The 19,878-nt window shown below is 36.1% G+C and overlaps 1 protein-coding gene across 3 annotated transcripts in view; it reads right to left on the bottom strand.

Annotated features, from left to right (window-relative positions):
• TRDN (triadin) overlaps nucleotides 1-19,878 on the bottom strand; it is a 273,616-nt gene that overhangs the window by 209,039 nt on the left and 44,699 nt on the right. For all 3 annotated transcript variants that reach the window (XM_073022439.1, XM_008007178.3, XM_038000956.2), the window contains exon 2: nucleotides 3,253-3,462. In XM_073022439.1, the coding sequence (XP_072878540.1) occupies nucleotides 3,253-3,462 (210 nt within the window). The remainder of the gene's footprint in view (nucleotides 1-3,252; nucleotides 3,463-19,878) is intronic.

Consider the following 19,878-nt stretch of genomic DNA (forward strand, 5'->3'; position numbering starts at 1 on the left):
ACTTTTCTAAACTTCCAGAGAGTAACTGACAGCTGCCCTGACTTTCTGACCTTCCAGATCATTTCCAGCTTATTTCTTTTCCCACTAGCCTTGTTTTGTAAATACTAACAATTACATATTCCAAAGATTATCAGATAGTACAAAAGATTCATCATGATAATACTAATCCCTAGCAAAAGTTTGAATTGTGTCTATCAAAGTTAACATTAAATATGATAGTATAATTTACATTTTAAAGCTGTTGTTGAAACCATAATTTATATAATTCTTTCATTTTTATAATACACATAGTTCAAGAATTGCATATAAATCAAATATTTGTAAAGTTAGCAATGTACAAATGTACTACAGAAATTATCATTGAAAGGAATTTGTTCTTATTTTATAAAATGCACAACTACCTATAATTAGATTTTTAGATTAAATTACTTAAATATAAGGCATATTTATAGTTCACAGTACAGCTTCCATTGGAGCGCTGCAATTAGTTCTATGGACAATGCCTATGTTACTGGCATTTCATCTGATAGGGAAATACTTCAGTCAATGCAAGCTCAAGGGAAATGAAATTTTGTAGAGTAAGGTAACCAAGTGTCTTTTACTTAAAACTCTAGATCATACTTTACATTATAGACATTTCAACTGTGTATATTTTAAGAGCCTCTATTACACAGTAAGCTGTATATTGCCTATTTATGTTAAGCCTGCAGCCATGCAGAGTGCAACAGGAATGCCCCAGTGAGGATTGTGTGTGGGTGGATCCTCCAAAAACATATTTCCCTTCTGCACTGCCCTAGTAGAGGTTCTCTGTTCGGGCTCTGACACTACAACAAGCGTCTGCCTGGGCACCCAGGTTTTCCCATACATTCTCAAACATCTAGATGGAGGCTGCCAAGCCTCTTTAACTCTTGCACTCTGCATGGCTGCAGGCTTAACATCACATGAAAGCTACAAAGGCTTATGGCTTGTGCCCTCTGGAGCAGAAGCCTGATCTGCACCTGTGGCCTTTTAAGCCACAGCTGGACCCAGAGCAGCCAGAATGTAGGCAGCACTCTTCTGAGGCTGGCCAGGGCAGTGGGGCCCTAAGCCTGACCCAGGAAACCCTTCTTACCTCCTAGACCTCTGGGCCTATGGTGGGAAAGCCTGCTGCAAAGGTCTCTGAAATGCTTTCAAGGCCCTTTTCCTATCTTCTTGGCTATCAGCACGTGGCTTCTTTTTAGTTATGCACATTTCTCTAGCAAGTGGTTTCTCCACAGCCTGCTTAAATTCCTCTCTCAAAAAACGCTGTTTCTTTCTTTGTCACATGACTAGGCTGCAAATTTTCCAAATTTTTATACTCTACATCCCCTTTAAAGATAAGTTCCACTTTAAGTCATTTGTTGTGTTCCCACATCTTTGAATAGGTTGTTAGTTAGAGGCAGCCAGACTACATCTTAAATGTTTTGCTGCTTAGATATTTCTTCCAGCAGATCCACTAGGTCATTACTCTCAGGTCCATACTTCTACAGATCCCTAGAGCATGAACAGAATGCAGCCAAGATCTTTGCTAAGGTATAACGTGCATCACCTTTGATCCAGTCTCCAGTATATTCCTCATTTCCATCTAAGACCTCGTCAGCGTGTACTTCATTGTTCATATCACTATTGGCATTTTGATCTCAACCATTTAACCAGTCACTAAGAAGTTTCAATCTTTCCTTCCTCTTCCTATCTTCTGAGCAATGCAAACTCTTTGAACCTCTGCCCATTACCCAGTTCCAAAGTTGCTTCCACATTTTCTGGTATCTTTATAGCAATACCCCACTACTGGTGCCAATTTTCTGTATTAAGCTGTTCTTGCATTGCTATAAAGAAATACTTAAGACTGGGTAATTTATAAACAAAAGAGGTTTAATTGGCTCACAGTTATGGAGGCTGTACAGGAAAAATGATGTTGGTGTCTTGGATTCTGGGAGGACTTCAGGAAGCTTGCAATAATAGTAGAAGGAGAAGAGAGAGGAGCAGGCATGTCATATGGTCAGAGAAGAAGCAAGAGGCAGAGAGTGGAAGGGGAAGATGCCACACACTTAAATAACCAGATCTCATGAGAACTCACTATTGTGAGGACAGCACCAAACCATTCACTAAAAAATTCATCCCCATGATCCAGTCACCTCCTGCCAGGCCCATGTCCAACACTGGGGATTATAATTCATCAAGAGATTAGAGGGGACACATATCCAAACTATATCACACCTTTATGCCAATAAACCCAAATAAAAGAGTTCTATATTTTCATGATTTTATATTGTATTTCTTCTTGACATCTCTGGCATAGCCATTTCCTGACACAAAGAGTAAACATTTGATATGTAATTGTTGAATGATTAAAATTCCATAATGAGAAATAGGAGAACCCTGACTATGTAGAATACAATTAATAGTATTTATAATGTCCAGGTCCTACAGATTCTCCTCCTGTTGGAGAAAGAAAATAGGGGAGGGGAGAGTACATATGAGAGAACACACTAAAAGATTAATGAAATGTTTTTGCTTATGGTAAAAAAAGTAATAAGAATCAGTTAACTCATCAATAGTCATTTAACATTTACTGAGCACTTGGCTGATTCCTTTCCTTAAGGAGCTCACAGTCAATAGAAGGTGTCATATGTGAAAATAGATAAATACAGTTTAAAATATGTAAAATATCACTGAACAAAAAATGAACAATTACATGTAATTTTGTGAAAAACTCTCTTTATTTTCAGGAACTCGAAATAGGGTGGCTTGGTGGGAGAAGCAAAGAGTTTGTCTGGCAAGTACGCTTAGGACCAGATGACAGCGGGGCTTAAAAATGCTTTAAAATATTTTCCATTTGTCCAAAAGTTTTTCGATTGGTTTGGTTTTATATTGCCAAGTGTAAAACCTACAAATTATTCCTTATTAATGCTTGATAAAGTACCAGTTCCAAATGAAATCTTCACCCAAGCTTTTTAACTATGATCTTGATGAACTGCAACATTCAGCCTTTGTTCAGCTCTTGCAAATAAGGATATCAATTTCATTGGAAATCAGTAAGTACCCCAGACAAAGAAAGAGAACAGGAGGAAAAGGAGAAGAATGAAACAGATTTCAGTGATCCTTAAGCACTTTTGTGAGGTGCTTTCTTTCTCACACTAAGATGAAAGAGAAACCAAACAAGAACTGGAGGGGACACTGTTTCTTTCCATTTGAATTAATTTTAATTTTAAAGCCAAATTTCATGGATCTTACCTGAAAAGTTTTTGTAATCCACTAAATCAAACATAACGACGGCAACAGCTGACCACGTGATTATCAGGGCAATGACCAGAAGCCAGGCTGCAGGAGAGCTGAACGTGGTCACTATGTCTTCTGTGACTGTCCTCTTCAGCACTTTTCCAGGGGATTTGGGCACAGATCCATTTTTGCTGTCTATCACAGTTGTGGTTGTAGATGCATTTCCTAATCAAACATTCAGAAAGGAAAATATAATTTAGAAATTCACGTTAAATATTGATGAAAAGAAGCACTGACTATATGAGTGTTAAACCTGTTCATACCACTTTCTAGAACAGACACAACTCCTTAGTGGCAGGACAAAGCCTTCCTGCCCACTAGCGCATTATTTTCTCCTCAGCATTTACTGTTCACTCTAAAACTCCTGTGCTCATACAATCAGCATTTCTCATCTCCCAAGTCCTCTGAGGGAGAATCAACACAAGTGATAAAACGGTTCAACTGGATAAAACTTCTTCCGAATATTTTTTATTTATTTATTTTTTTTTGAGACAGAGTCTCGCTCTGTCACCCAGGCTGGAGTGCAGTGGCCAGATCTCAGCTCACTGCAAGCTCCGCCTCCCGGGTTTACGCCATTCTCCTGCCTCAGCCTCCCGAGTAGCTGGGACTACAGGCGCCCGCCACCACGCCCGGCTAGTTTTTGTATTTTTTAGTAGAGACGGGGTTTCACCGGGTTAGCCAGGATGGTCTCGATCTCCTGACCTTGTGATCCGCCCGTCTCGGCCTCCCAAAGTGCTGGGATTACAGGCTTGAGCCATCGCGCCTGGCCTCGAATATTTTAACTTAATTGCATAATTGACCCATCTAGTGAGGTCATCTAATGAGGTCATTCATGTTTGTTTGTTTGTTTGTTTGTTTGTTTGTAGGGGCACAGAAGATCTAAGAGAATGATGTTAGAAAATCTTACTATATCCAGTAACTCTTATATTCCTGATTTTAAGAGTCCACATGTTCATGAGAGAAAATTAAAAAAAATAAAAATAAAATAAATAGATAAGTAGATAGACAGTTTTAATCTCACCACCCGGAAATAACCACTGTTAATATTTTGCACCTATATTTCTGTACATACATATAATATATAAATATGATTTATCTGGTTTTGACAAGTCATTAGCACATTGTCTTTTACTTTTATACTAGGCAATATATCAGAACTATGTTTTATTGCCATTATGTATTTCTCAAAATACCATTTAAGTGGCTTCATGACATGTAATTTTATGGCTGTGCATAATTTAATCAAAAAGCTTTCTTCTGTGGGACAGGGCAGAAATTTTCTCAGCACATATTGTTATTTATTTCTTGAGGACAAAGTCCTAAATATAGAATTCCAGGGACAAATAACATAATCGCTTTTAGCTTTGAGAATACACACACGTATTTGAAAGCTAGTATCTTTTGAAAATAGTGTATGCCAGTAGTTGTATTACCTTATCCTTGACAATACTATTAGTGATGTTTAAAATTTTTGCAATGACATAAGAGAAGATTTGGGTTTTATTTGCAATTATTCAGTTACTAGGAATGAGCTATTTATATATTTATTTTTCCTTGATATTTCTTTTCTTGTGGGTTTTTCCTCCATTTTTCTGTAAATCTCCTTTTAGTGGTTTATAAAATTGCATACATACACATATACATAAGATAGTAACACTTTAATATTTATGTGGCTTTTTTTTGATGACTCTTTACCTTTTCTTTTAATGCTATTTTTATATACAGAACATACATCTAACAATCTTGTAGCTCATTCTTCTATAAAATTGACGCTACTGTATGGCTAGAAAACCTCCTGGATGGAGACAAGACATGTCTGATTATCTTGGCCACTCTTGACTCATAGAAAGTTAAATCTAGAAGTAACTTAGAGATCATCTGAAACAACTATTTCATATTACATTTAAGAACAATTGAAGACCTAGCAGAAAATTCAAGTGATGTTCATAGCACTTAAAATCCCAAATTACACAGATGTGAAGTAATTGAATATTTAAGGGAAAACAAAATTCTACCAATCCAAATATTTTTGCCAAAAGCACTGTTAAAAAACATATTTTGGGGGGGATTAAAATATAGACCACATTATCTATAATAATTTAAGAATTACATGCCAAGAAAGAAAACTTTGATTCAATATAAAATACATGATTACATTTTTTCAATTTTACTATTTATCTCAAAATTGCAACATTTCTATGTGATGGATACACAAGAAAATCTAAATTTTCAAATTTCTTTAACATTTTTCATAAAGTAAATTTCACCCAACTGGAAAGAGTAGCTGTAGTTTCTCTTAGAATGTGTCCAATAATAATGGGAAGATTTTAGCCTTTGTGCTCTTTGAAGTCAGGGTGGAATTAAAGTGCTTCTTTCCATCAGTCTCTTGCTCTACCATCAAAACTCTTCCTTTCAGGTATGTCTAGCTTTTTCATGGAAACAGTCAAGCAAAAAAGTTATGCTTTGGGCATTATAGATAAGAGATTGGAATTAACTCCTGGCTTCTCTCTGCATTACCCACATGGCTAGAAGGTCACTCTACACTACATCTCTGAGTGAGAAGCATCTATATCTGATGAGTGAGATTGGTAAGACTCAATTTGCAGGTGTATGATGGTGGAGAAATAACTCACGCAAACTGTTTGACACATTTCCTGGTACATGGTAGTCATTTAGTAAGTGACAATGCAACAACTACTGAACTACATCATAATCATTATTATCATCACCACTATATTCATTTATTACATCATCACCTTCATTGCTATCAGCACAACTGTGACTCAATACAACTACAAATGTCACTCTAAGAAATGGCCCGAAAGGCAGGATTAACCTCAGAAATAAAGGTGGAAGCACCAGCTCTTCAATAGATGCAGGCATTTGTTTCCATTTAATAAGCACATATATTAGGCTAAGATATTTTCAGGGAATCGAAAAAGAATTCTCTGACTTCCTTGGCATCCTGTCCAATCAATTAATTTATTTCTTGTAATACAGGCAAAGAGGAACATGTAGTATAATTTATCCATATAAGTAGAAGCTGTTTTTTCCCTATTAGCAAAATTAAGAAAGATGATCTATAGCAAATAGAGTTATTTCATTACAGTGCAAACATTATCACTATAACTGAATTCGTTAAATTAGAAAAATAATATGTGAACCTTTCAGATATGTATACAGGATGCTTGTAATATAAATCCAGTTTATAAGATAATTTTTAAGTATTGGAGAAAGAAATAACACTGCCAGCAAAATTAAGTACTTTTCTGGTTTCTTTAGTCATAAAATAATACTATCCTTCTCTTTACAAAAATGAGATAAATAATATGCAATTCTATGATTAATCAGGAAAGAAAATCAAATGCATTCAAAAGTACATACTAATAGGTGGTAGTAACCAAACAAAATTAGTTTTTAAATTATTTTTTATAACAATGATAAATTTAGCCCCATATTTTCAAAAAATTCAAAAGCTGATAAGGAACATCAGGGGCAAAATAATTTAATTAAGATGTTTAAATTACTTTAGGTAGGAATTAACAATAGCGACAACAAATCTCTTTTCTGAAAAAAAACTGTAGAATACATATTCGAGGTTCATGAACTCAATTTAGTGAAAATGATAGCAAGATGAAAAAATACCTCTAAAACTCAGATTTTACAAACTGCACTTGAGGTGGTGCTCAAGAAGGAAAAATGTAAAAGGAGTCATATAATATCTTCTCATTGATTATTGTACCAAATTCACATCACTCCTAATGGTAGTTCTGAAAATGGATGAATGATAGGAGTGCTTTGAAATGCAATTTAAGACCCAAGTGGGGCTACAAGTGAATCGAACCTCTGGAATAATGATTTGCAGCAAAGTAAACCAATTATGAGTGTTTAGGACTGGCCCACCTGAAAGTTGATATGTTGTAATCTGCAGTATTTTAACCACTGGAAGCCTTCCTACTAGCACTAAGCAGAGAACACAAGAATTGCTTTTGCACTTCAGATTCACTTTATTGAGTTGTATATTAGAGTCTATTTCTGTAAACAGTATCACACACACCTGCTTTGTATACTGAAACTCAAGGAGTAATTTTACTGAGATTTGATACAAATTAGTTGAATCCTGGTCACATTTTAAAAAGGCAAAACCTTTAAAACAGAACCTGAATTTATATATATATATATATATACACACACACACACACACACACACACACACACATACACACACACACATTTTCCTTTCTTTGATCAAAAAATTGAGAAAATATATTCAGAAATGCAAGCCCTGAGTTGAAAATGAATATTATGTTTTTTAAACAACTGACATAATATGGATTCTAAATTTTTATTCACTTAATGATCCTTCCAATCCAATTATGGTACAACTATTAAATAAGTGAAAATGATAAATTAATACTGTTATGTTTTTCATTGTCCTTTTTTAAATCTTCACACCCTCAAAATTTCCACTTAAGAATTAATCATGACTCAAAGGTAATGAAAATATGTTCTGAATATACAACCACAAAGCTATAAGCAATTTGAAAGTAATCTGAAGGTCATCCTTCTTAAAGAAAATTATGTGTTGCCCTTGTTATGAAACACATTAAGTTGTACCTTTCAATTTCCATTCAAATTTACTGCAAAAGCCACACAGAGCCAAGAGGAATAAAATTGAGAGGGAATAAATTGCCTTCTCTGACAGCTGGTCAAGATAAATGCAAAGAACAGAGTGTGTAATCTGAGATTATTTAATGTTTGAGAAGCACTTTAAAGATGACAAGAGCTAGTTATTGATATGGCAGGAAAAATGAGAGGTAAATATTACTGAGCAATTTGACAGGCGCTATGCTTCTTGAAAGTTGGTATCTGAGAATTGGAGCAGAGCAGCTAGGATATGTGAAGCACTTTCCAGGCCTACTTTTTAATTCTATTCATTTTGATTTCATACAAAATTTTGATTGTCAGGCAGAATCAGCCTCAAAAGAAGTAGGGATCTCACTTAATGGCCATGTGACATTTTCCTATAGTGTAAAAGGGGGTTTCCTTATATAATGGATCCAAAGACTGGCTCCAGAGTCAGGTTATACAAAGAAGAATAAGCCATAAGCCTCCCGACAGAAGTCACTTAACCGCATGATGCCTTATCTATCAGATGAAGAAACTGCCAAGTGCACTTCCATATTGTTATTCCTTATTTTTCCTATGGGACGCTGACAATGTAATCTCTTTCAGGATGCTCAAGGAAGACACCTACATTCTAGAATGGTATAAATGAAACATTGTATTCTCATTACATAAAAGCATTAATTATGAATTTTGCATTTCACACGGTGATGTGGTTAGTGTAGTACTCTTACACTATATCTCTCTTTCAAGATGTGTAGAGCAAATGAGAGAGAGGAAGTATATACTACTGATGACATTATATGTGTTATTCCCAAATTACATTAAGAACATAATTCCCAATCACGTGTAAGAGTGACCCTTGCTATATTGTTTGTGTTCCAAAACACATGCATGTAAATAAGAACTTCGTAGAAATTCGAGTGGAAAGACACTTGGGCAGATAAAGCTCAAAAGTAATAAATTCATTATTTAACTTAAAATGTTTTTTACCAATTCTAGAGTTTACAAATGTAAACTAGTCTCCTGACACTTTTAATGAAAGCCCTACATTGCCACCTTTTCTCCCAGGTTTTTGGGATATGATCATCATAATGCAATTTCAGAGGATGTTTTTGCTACTTAATATGTCTGCTGAGGTTGATATATATATGGTTTTTCTTTTTTTATTTTTATTTATTTATTTATTTTTTAATATTATCTGGCACTCCTTCCTACCCATCCACTCCATTCACTGTTCCATTAAGTGGAAGGGATTAGGAGTCTCTCCCAGGCTACTTTTATAAGCCACTAATTCCATTCATGGACTCCACCCTCCTGTTCTAATCACTTCCCAATGGTCCCAACTCCTAATGCCATCACCTTAGGAGTGAGGATTTCAACGTGTGTTTTGGAGGGACATAAACATTCAGACCATAGCAGTGAAGGTCTACTGCCAGAAAAGGGAGATCTAGGAAACAAGGACTGGTTCCATTTCTAATCCCACCACTAGATAAAGAAATTCACTTAATGGAACAGTGGATGGAGTGGGTGGCAATGTAGGGCTTTCATTAAAAGTATCAGGAGACATGTGACATGAGTTTACATATAACTCACCTGCACATGTACTCCCAAACTTTAAACAATAATAATAATAATAATAAAAGAAAATGCAAACTTCATAAGGTAAGGGGAAAGTGAATTTACAGGAGTTAAAATAAGAAGGAACATCTGTTACATGCCATTAGCACTGTTGAGAAGTAGGCTAGTATATCACAGCAAGTGTCTTCATTTGCTCAGGCTGCTTTGACAAAATACTATAAACTAGGTAGCTATCAACAACAAATATTTATTTCTTACAGTTCTGGTGGCTTGGAAATGGCAAGGTCAAGGGAGATTTCATTTCACGGGGATTTGTTGTACAGATTATTTCATCACCCAAGTAGTAAGCTTCGTTACCCAACAGTTATTTTTTTTTCTGCTCCTTTCCCTCCTGCCACCCTCCACCCTCAAGTAGGCCCCATTATCTGTCATTCCCTTCTTTGCATTCATGAGTTGTCATCGTTTAGTTCCCACTTGTAAGTGAGAACATGCGGTATTTCATTTTCTGTTCCTGCAGAACAGGAACAGAAAATTCTGAGCCTGCAGCTCCATCCATGTTCCCACAAAAGACAAGATCTTGTTCTTTTTATGGCTGCATAGTATTCCATGGTGTATATATACCACATTTTCTTTATTTAATCTGTCATTAATGGGCACTTAGGCTGATTTCATGTCTTTGCTATCGTAATAATGCTGCAAAACATTTGCATGCGTGTGTCTTTATGGTACAATCATTTCTATTTCTCTGTGCATAGACCCGGTAATGGGATTGCTGGGTTGAACGAGTTCTGTTTTTAGTTCTTTGATGAATTGCCATACTGCTTTCCACAATGGTTGAACTAATTTACACTCCCACCAACAGTGTATAAGTGTTCCCTTTTCTTTGCAATCTCACATCTGTTCTTTTCGGACTTTTTAATCATAACCGTTCTGACTAGTGTGACATAGTGTCTCATTGTAGTTTTGATTTGCATTTCTCTAAAGATCAGCGATATTGAGCTTTTTTCATGGGCTTATTGGCTGCATATATATCTTCTTTTGAAAAGTGTTCATGTCCTTTGCCCACTTCTTAATGGAGTTGTTTTCCTCTTATAAATTTAAGTTCTTTATAGATGCTGGATATTAGACCTTTGTCAGATACACAGTTTGCAAAAATTTTCTTCCATTCTGTAAGTTGTCCGTTCACTCTGTTGATAGTTTCCTTTGCTGTGCAGAAGCTCTTAAGTTTAATTAGATCTCATCTGTCAATTTTTACCTTTGTTATTGTTGCTTTTTGTATCTTTGTCATGAAATCTACCCATTCCTATGTTCAGGATGGTATTGCCTAGGTTGCCTTCCAGGGTTTTTATAGTTTTGGGTTTTACATTTAAGTCTTTAATCCATTTTGAGTTGATTTTTATATAAGGTGTAAGGAAGTTGTCCAATTTCAATCTTCTGCATATGGCTAGCCAGTTATCCCAGCATCATTTATTGAATAGGGCATCTTTTCCCCGTTGCTTGTTTTTGTCAGTTTTGTCGAAGATCAGAGGGTCGTAGGTAGGGGGCTTTATTTCTGGGCCCTATATTCTGTTCCATTGTTCTATGTGACTGTTTTTGTGTGAGTGCCATGCTATTTTGCTCACTGTAGCCCTGTAGTATAGTTTGAAGTTGAGTAATGTAATGCCTCCATCTTTTTCCTTTTTGCTTAGGATTGTCTTGGCTATTTGGGCCCTTATTTTGGCTTTATATATATTTTAAAATATTTTTCTAGTTCTGCGAAGAATGTTATTGGTAGTTTGATAGAAATAGCATTGAATCTATAAATTACCTTGGGCAGTATGGCCATTTTAATGATATAGATTATTTTTATCCATGAGCATGGGATGTTTTTCCATTTGTTTTGTAATTCTCATTGTAGAGATCTTTTACCTCCCTGGTTAGATGTATTCCTAGGTGGTTTTTGTGTGTGTGTGGCAATTATGAATGGAATTGACTTCCTGATTTGGCTGTTAGCTTGGCTGCTGTTGGTGTATAGGAATGCTACTGATTTTTGTACATTACTTTGTATCCTGACATTGTGCTGAAGTTGTTTATCAGTTGAAGGAGCTTTCAGGCCAAGACTATTGAGATTTTTAGATATAGAATCACATCATATGCAAATAGGAATAGTTTGACTTTCTATATTCCTGTTTGGATGCCCTTTATTTCTTTCTCTTGACTGGACAGGACTTCCAATACTATGTTGAAGAGGAGTGGTGAGAGAAGGCATCCTTTTCTTGTGCTGGTTTTCAAGGGAAATGCTTCCAGCTATTGCCCCATAGTATGATGTTGGCTGTGGGTTTATCGTAGATGTCTCTTAATATTTTGAGATATATTCCTTCAATACCTAGTTTATTGAGAGTTTTTTACATAAAGGAATGTTGAATTTTATCAGAACCCTTTTCTTCATGATTATTGAGATAATCATGTGTTTTTTGTCTTTGGTTCCATTTATTTGATGAATCAAATTGAACCAACCTGGCATCACAGGGATGAAGATTACTTGATAGTGATCGATTAGCTTTTTGATACACTGCTGGATTTGTTTTGCAAGATTTTGTTAAGGATTTTTGCATCAATGTTTATCAAGAATATCGGCATGAAATTTTCTTTTTTGTTGTTCTGTCTCTGCTAAGTTTTGGTATGAGGATGATGCTGGCCTCATATAATGAGTTGGAGAGGAGTGCCTCTGATGTGGTTAGGCTCTGTGTGCCTATTCAAACTCATCTTAAATTGTAATCTGTATAATCCCCATGTGTCAAGGGAGAGACCAGGTGGAAGTAATTGAATCATGGGGGCAGTTACCCCATGCTGTTCTTGTGATGAGTGAGTTCTCACTAGACCTGATGGTTTTATAAGGGGCTCTGCCCCCTCCCTCACTCAGCACTTCTCCTTCCTGATGTCCTGAAAAGAAGGTGCCTTACTTTCCCTTCACCTTCCACCATGATTGTAAGTTTCCTGAGGCTTCCTCAGCCACGCGGAACTGTGAGTCAGTTGAATCTCTTTCCTTTAAAAATTACACAGTCTCGGGCAGTTCTTTATAGTCATATGAAAAGGAACTAATACACAATTTTAGAAGAAATGGTACTAGCTCTTCATTGTATATCAATTAATAATAGAATTCCGCTGTGAATCTATCTGGTCCTGCGGGGTTTTGGGGTTTTTTTTGTTTTTTGTTTTTTGGTTTTTTTTGGTCAGTAGGGTACTTGTTACTGACCATTTCAATCCATTTCCGAGCTTGTTATTGGTCTTTGACTTCACATTTTCAATTTAGCAGGTCCTCACCATTCAGAATACTAGTTTTTCTACAAATAGCAAATTGAATTTAAAGGTGAAAAGCAATGCTTAGAGCATAACTATGTAAAATCAGTAACATTTAAAAACTAGAATTTAAAAGCTAGTAAAATTTTAAAGCTAAAATTTAAAATTTAGAACCTCCCAAAAATACTTTAAGCCTTGAGAAAGATGGGACTGTGATCTGAGTTACCTAGAGTTACACTTTCTTTTCTCATATTATAGATTAACTTACCTACATATTTTTCTTGTTCTCTGCAATGGCTAGAGAGAATTAAATGACATCAGGGGAAAACCTCTTGCCTCCTAATGACATTGTTATAGATCAACTTCTTCTTTGTTGTCCTGGTTTGCTTAGAACAGATGACACAAAACCATGATTGTTATACCCTTTATAAAAAAATATTAAATGCACCCTCACAAAAAGAAGCCCTGCCTATCACCAATCAGATAGCTGCAACTATGCAACAACCTTGTATAAATAATGTTGGAAAATTGCTTAGAGCTCCTCTCTATGTAAATAAAGCCTCAGCATCTCTACTTTGGAACACTGACTCCATTCCTTTGTAGTTGGTGTATCCAAGTGATCCATTCTCACACTTTGCACTTGAAGAAACTCTCTTTAAGTTATTAGATGGTGATACTTTTGATTATTTTAGGTTGAAAACTAGAATTCATTTCTTAACTAATTTTTTATTATTTTTAGAGACAGGGTCTCGCTATATTGCCTAGGCTGGTCTCAAACCCAAGCCTCAAATGATCCTTTCCCAACAGCCTCCCAGGCATCTGAGACTATAAGCAAGAGCCACCACACTTGGCTGGAATTCATTTTTTGAAACCAGAGATATTGAATTCCTAAGACATTACAGGTGAAACCCATTGCATTTTACTAATTTAAAGTGGCCAAGGTTCCTGATGAATCTGTATTTATTTATTTATTTTTTAAATCTTATTAAATTCCCACTGTATAAATCTAAACTCCTCTTCCAAGATTTACCTCAGATGTCAACTCCTTGACAATATTTCCTTAATCTTTTGGCCTGAACTCTACTGTTCTTACTTGTAATACTATAGCATTTTTTGATGAATACAGTGATGTGAACAAAATTATTCTGACTGTTTTATAGCTCTTTGTTCTTCAACAAGGCACTAGGTAGGGATCAAGTCATCTATCCTTTCATAGCACTTAGCACAGCACATTTTGCACAATAAGGCCCCAATAGTTATTAAATATGAGAAATATTAGAAGTGTTGCTACAGGAAATCAGCTTTAAAAAGTGTCATGTTAAATAACCTCAATATTTCTGCATATAGAAGGTTATGCAGTACATAGTGACCTCTAATCAGAGAAATAAATGAAGTAGCAAAGATAACATTTTCATGATATGAGAAAACATTGAGATGAGAGGTACGCTAGTGGTAGAAGTAAAAACATATCTGTTCAAGAGAATCTCATAAGAACTGCAAAGTTTTGCTGGTCCGAAGAAGGCTACAACAGTGGAGGAAAGACTAGTGGGTTAGAAAAAAATGACTGAAAGAAAGCATATATTCACTAAATAATGTCAATCATTAAGCAGAGAAAACTTTTTGTAAGGAGACAATTTCAGATGTTATTAAAACTTTTAAATTTCCAAGTGGCAACATCTGGGAGAGGTTTCTAAAACCAGATTGAAGAGATTAAATTGTAGATGGCCAATCAAAAAGAATCAAACTCTGTAACATAAATGAATGGATTTATTCTGAGCCAAATATAAATGACCAAAGCCCAAGGCACATCTCAAGAGGTCCCAAGAACATACGCCAAAGGTGAATGGGTTACAGCTGGATTTTACACATTTTAGGGGGACAGAAGTTACAGGCATAGCCAATAATACATGTACCATATACACTGGTTCAGTTCAGAAGAGTGAGACGACTCGAAGTAGGGGGCAGGTCATAGGCAGATTCAAAGATTTTCTGATTGACAACTGGTTGAAAAAGTTAAGTAAGGGTAAGGTTATTATCTAAGAACCCAGAGTCAATAGATACGCATGTCTGGGTTAAGATAAGGAGTTCTGGAGATCAAGGTTCTTGTTATGTAGATGAAGGCTTCGGTAGCAGGCTTCAGAGAGAATAGATGGCAAATGTCTCTTATCAAACCCAAAAAGGTACTAGACTCTCAGTTACTCTCTCCTACATAAGGATAAGATCTGGAAAGGGAGGGAAATTCTCTACAGAATGTATTTTCCACAAGAGACAGCGTAATAAGGCCATTTCAAAATATGTCAAAAGTATTTTAGGGTAAAATATTTTTATTTCTCTTAGGGTCTGCTATCTGTCATGTGACGCTATACTAGTCAAGTTGGAATCTGGCATCTTATTGCTACAAAGAGTCTGTTTTGTAACTCTTAAAATCTCTGTTTTAATGTTAATGCTGGCCAGTTGCACCTGAATTCCAAAGGGAAGAGGATATAAGGAGACATGTCTGACACCTCCTTCCCATCATGACCTGAACTAGTTTTTCAGGTTAACTTTGGAATTCCCTTGGCAGAGAGGAAGGAGCCATTCAGTAAGTTGGGGGGTTTAGATTTTTATTTTTACTTTACAAAAGGAATAAAAATCTGATTATCAATTTACAAATGTGTGATGATTCATGGTCTTAGTCTGCTTGGGCTGCCATAACAAAATACTATCCCTAGAGTGCTTAAACAGGAGACATTTACTCCTCAGAGTCTGAAGGTTGCTCTGAGGTCAGGGTGCCAGCAAGGTTGGGTACTGGTGAGGCCTCTCTTCCTGGCTGGTAGATGGCTACATTCTGTCTGTGTTCTCATATGGCAGAGAGCAAAATCGCTGGTGTTTCTTCTTATAGGAGCACCAAGTTTATCATGAGGGCCTTGCCCTTATGACTTTGTCTAAACTAATTACCTCTCAAAAGTCCCTATTTAAAAAAACACCATTACATTAAGGGTAAGGATTTCAACATACAAGTTTTATGGGGCAGGGCTGGATGCAAACCAGTCCATAACATGTATCTTTTTCTTGGAATGTTTAAATAAATACTCTAAAAGACTATTAGTATATGTTAAACTTGATAAGCATAGCCATTTTAATAGAATAAATATCTTTCATGTTAAAATAACAGAAATCATGGCCAGGATTCCTTATTACCACTACTTGCCCAAGTAGCCTAAACCAAAATGTCACAGGGCACTATATATAGTGGGCCAGGTTAGGGATAAAAATTAATATGACCCATGAAAAGACCTTTTATGAAAATAAATTTGACAGGTTGAATCAGGTTCATTCTAGAAAAATTATTCATCTTCCTCTCATGAACCCAGGAAGTCTCATGCAGTAAGATAAGCCATTCCAGGATTTGTCCAATTTTGTGAGTTAGAAGTTTTGGAAAAGAATCTGCAGAAAATCTCCCAAATTATGTGGATTCAATCTCACGGAAATAGTAGCAAGGCTCTGATTCTTAGCAAATATCATTTGAATAAGATAAACATAAGATATATGAACTATATTTGGTTCATTTGGGAAATTAATTTTCTAGTATTTTATGTTTGTGTTGACATATTTTCTTCCTGGGCCAAATTTGCACAAATAAAACTTTAGCCCCAGCAGTCCTCCTCCTAAATTGTTCCATTGTCATTGAATTGCAAACCCACTGAAACAGAAAAGCCTTGAGTAATGACATGCCATTTCAATTTGGAAAAAAATACTAAGCTGAATGCTTCAGAATCATGAGCTTTCCATGATTTGTTGACTCTAATGTGTGTTTTTTACTTTCTCTTTCCTAAAGATATTTTCATGGAAATCAGCTCTTCCTTAAGAATTAATCATTTCCTGCTGCTTTACCCCATATGGAGTCATAATCATACTATTGTGTCACAATAGATTCTATTTTATTACCTGTAAGAGAGTATGACAGCCCTCCTCCTTCAAAGGCACACAAGGTAACCATAAGTTCATGTAGATGTATTCACTAATAATGATAAGTACTTCATATAAAGCTTCTGCTTAAAACTATAGTCAGAAAATGGTAGATTTCTCATATTGCCAATAGCTACTTTCAGGAAATTTATGGAAATGCAAGAACTAAGACTTAAGTTTCTTTTTTAAATTTTACTTTTCTCAGTATTCAGGTGAATGTGATGAAGCAAACTATTTTTCAAAATATATTTAAATATAAACAAAAGTAGTCTTATATTTTCTACTTATAAGGAAATTTCCATCCATTTATTGAAAAAGTAGTGAAAATTTAATAATTACAATTTTTAATACACATGTGTATGTGAATAGAGATATGTTACAGCAGGAGTCCCGAACCCCCAGGCCATGGACCCATTAGGAACCAGGTCACACAGCAGGAGGTGAGTGATGGTGGGCAGGCAACGCTTTATCTGTATTTACAGTCACTTCTCATGGCTTGCATTACTGCCTGAGCTCCACCTCCTGTCAGATCAGCAGCGGCATTATATTCGCATGGGATCACGAACCCTGTAGTGAACTGTGCATTGGAGGGATCTAGGTTGTGTGCTCCTTACGAGAATCTAATGCCTGATGATCTGTCACTGTCTCCAGTCGCCCCCAGGTGGGACTGTCCAGTTGCAGGAAACACACTTCAGGGCTTCTACCAGTTCTGCATTATGGTGAGTTGTATAATTATTTCATTATATATTATAGTGTAGTAATAATAGAAATAGGGCCAGGCGCTGTGACTCATGCCTGTAATCCCAGCACTTTGGGAGGCTGAGGCGGATGGATCATGAGGTCAGCAGCTTGAGACCAGCCTGACCAACATGGTGAAACCCCGACTCTACTAAAAATACAAAAATTAGCCAGGTGTGTGGCTCACGCCTGTAGTCCCAACTACTTGGGACGCTGAGGCAGGAGAATTGCTTGAACTCAGGAAGCAGAGGTGGCAGTGAGCCGAGATCGTGCCATTGTATTCCAGCCTGGGTGACAGAGTGATACTCTATCTCAAAATAATAATAGTAATAGTAATAATAATAGAAATAAAGTGCACAATAAATATAATGTGCTTGACTTATCCTGAAACCATACCCCTGCCCTGACCTGTGGAAAAATTGTCTTCCACAAAACCGGTGTCTGGTGCCAAAAAAGAATGGAAACCACTGTTTTAAAGTGTATAATCAGTAAACAGGGAAATGACTGATTTTATTGAGTAGCCCAAGAGCTTTGATATAAAAAAAGTATAATAAAATATGTCTACTTTCATGCATCTTTAATTATCAGTAATATAAATTTGTCAGTAATATAAATTGACACTTTCTTCAGTGACTCCAGAATTAATGCTATTACCATAATTGTGTAGAAAACAAATCCACAGAGTATTTTTCTCTCTCATATAATAAAATATTTAAGAATTTTGTGAGAACAAAAATATATTTAAATGTGGACACCATTGTATTAACATATTATTATATTTGTTTTACTTGAACCCCAATTTTTTTTTCTTTGAGACGGAATTTCACTCTTGTTGCCCAGACTGGGGTACAGTGGCACAATCTTGGCTCACTGCAACCTCCACCTCCTGGGTTCAAACAATTCTCTTGCCTCAGCCTCCTGAGTAGCTGGGATTACAGGCATGCACCACCACACCCAGCTAATTTTTATATTTTTAGTAGAGACAGGGTTTCACCATGTTGGCCAGACTAGTGTCGAACTCCTGACCTCAGATGATCCACCTGTTTCAGCCTCCCAAAGTGCTGAGAATACAGGCATGAGCCACCATGCCCAGCCCAAATCTTTATTAAGTTATTTAAAAGGTTTAGAACAGATCATGATAGTTTTGCCCAAACCTCTATCTTTCTGGATTGAGTATACATGTCTCATGAAGGAAACACATATATTTTATGATGAAAATGCAGCCTGAAAATTTAGGCAGATAAGATTTCCTATGTGTTTTGTTTTTATCATTTAATCTATGAAGAAAATAACCAGCAGCTTCCTGTGCCTTTCAAAGGACTTTTAAATGAGCTTGAAGCTCCTTTATGTGCTTCTGAAAAGAACATTAAGGTATTCATGCCCATATTTCAAAAGAGCAAGCAATTAGGTAAACACAAATAATACTTTATACAACACCTTTCTTCTAAGGAGCTCACACAGTTTTAGAAACAGGCTGATAAAGCTGCACACATCTAGAGAGTGGGGACAAGTATTCTTTTCCTGTTTGATATGAAAGGAAACTGAAAAAGAAGAATTAAAAGGAACCAATTTTCTGAAGTCTACTCATTATCAGAGTTTTCAAAGTACTGTGTGTTGCTTAGTCTTCAACATTCTCATCCTGCTCGTCCGAATAGACCTAAGATGGAGGTCTTAAATTTTTTGTGAGGAAGAAATGCCACTCATTGGCAACTAATAAAAGGCTTTTTCTCTGGGCAATTGCAGTGCTGATAGAAACTGATTTTAAAAGCAAAGATATAAATAAAATAATGAATGGACTTTTTCTATCTAGCCCCTTCACACTGCTTAACATTTCAGTTTTTACTAAGCAGGAGGGCAGTCATTTTATTAAGTATTCCAAAGATAAAATTACATCCTCAGCATCTAAAGGAGGTTAAAAAATAAATGAAAAATGAGACCCTTGTCCTCTAAGAACCAAGTTGGTATCTACTGTCGGGGGACTCAACCTTGTATTACTGCTAGAGACGGGGAGGAAGTCACTTTCCTTGGGGTCAGTCCAGGGTGGACTCTAGGCATTGGGACTGTCAGTATTATAAGGAAGAGTGAATTCCCTATCGAATCATTTCAAATAGCTTATCTGAATAGGATTTTACTGGGAAAAAAACAATGACAAGCCCACATTTCTGACATTTAAATCACTCAAAGCAGTAGTTTCTGTGGAGTGAGCTTCATAAGCTTTATTTTACTAAGCTTATTCAAGCACTACAACTGCATCAGTATCAGCAAGCCATAGCTGATTCAGTAAAATAGGCTTTATAAAATTGTGGTTGCTTTAGAGCTTGTGTTTTTGGAAACTACTAAGCAGCCTCGCTTGAATAGTATGGATCTAGGGTTACACTCTGCAAGATGTCTGCCATTCAATGTCTGCTT

This window comes from Chlorocebus sabaeus, chromosome 13 (assembly GCF_047675955.1).
Source record: "Chlorocebus sabaeus isolate Y175 chromosome 13, mChlSab1.0.hap1, whole genome shotgun sequence".
NCBI lineage: Eukaryota > Metazoa > Chordata > Mammalia > Primates > Cercopithecidae > Chlorocebus > Chlorocebus sabaeus.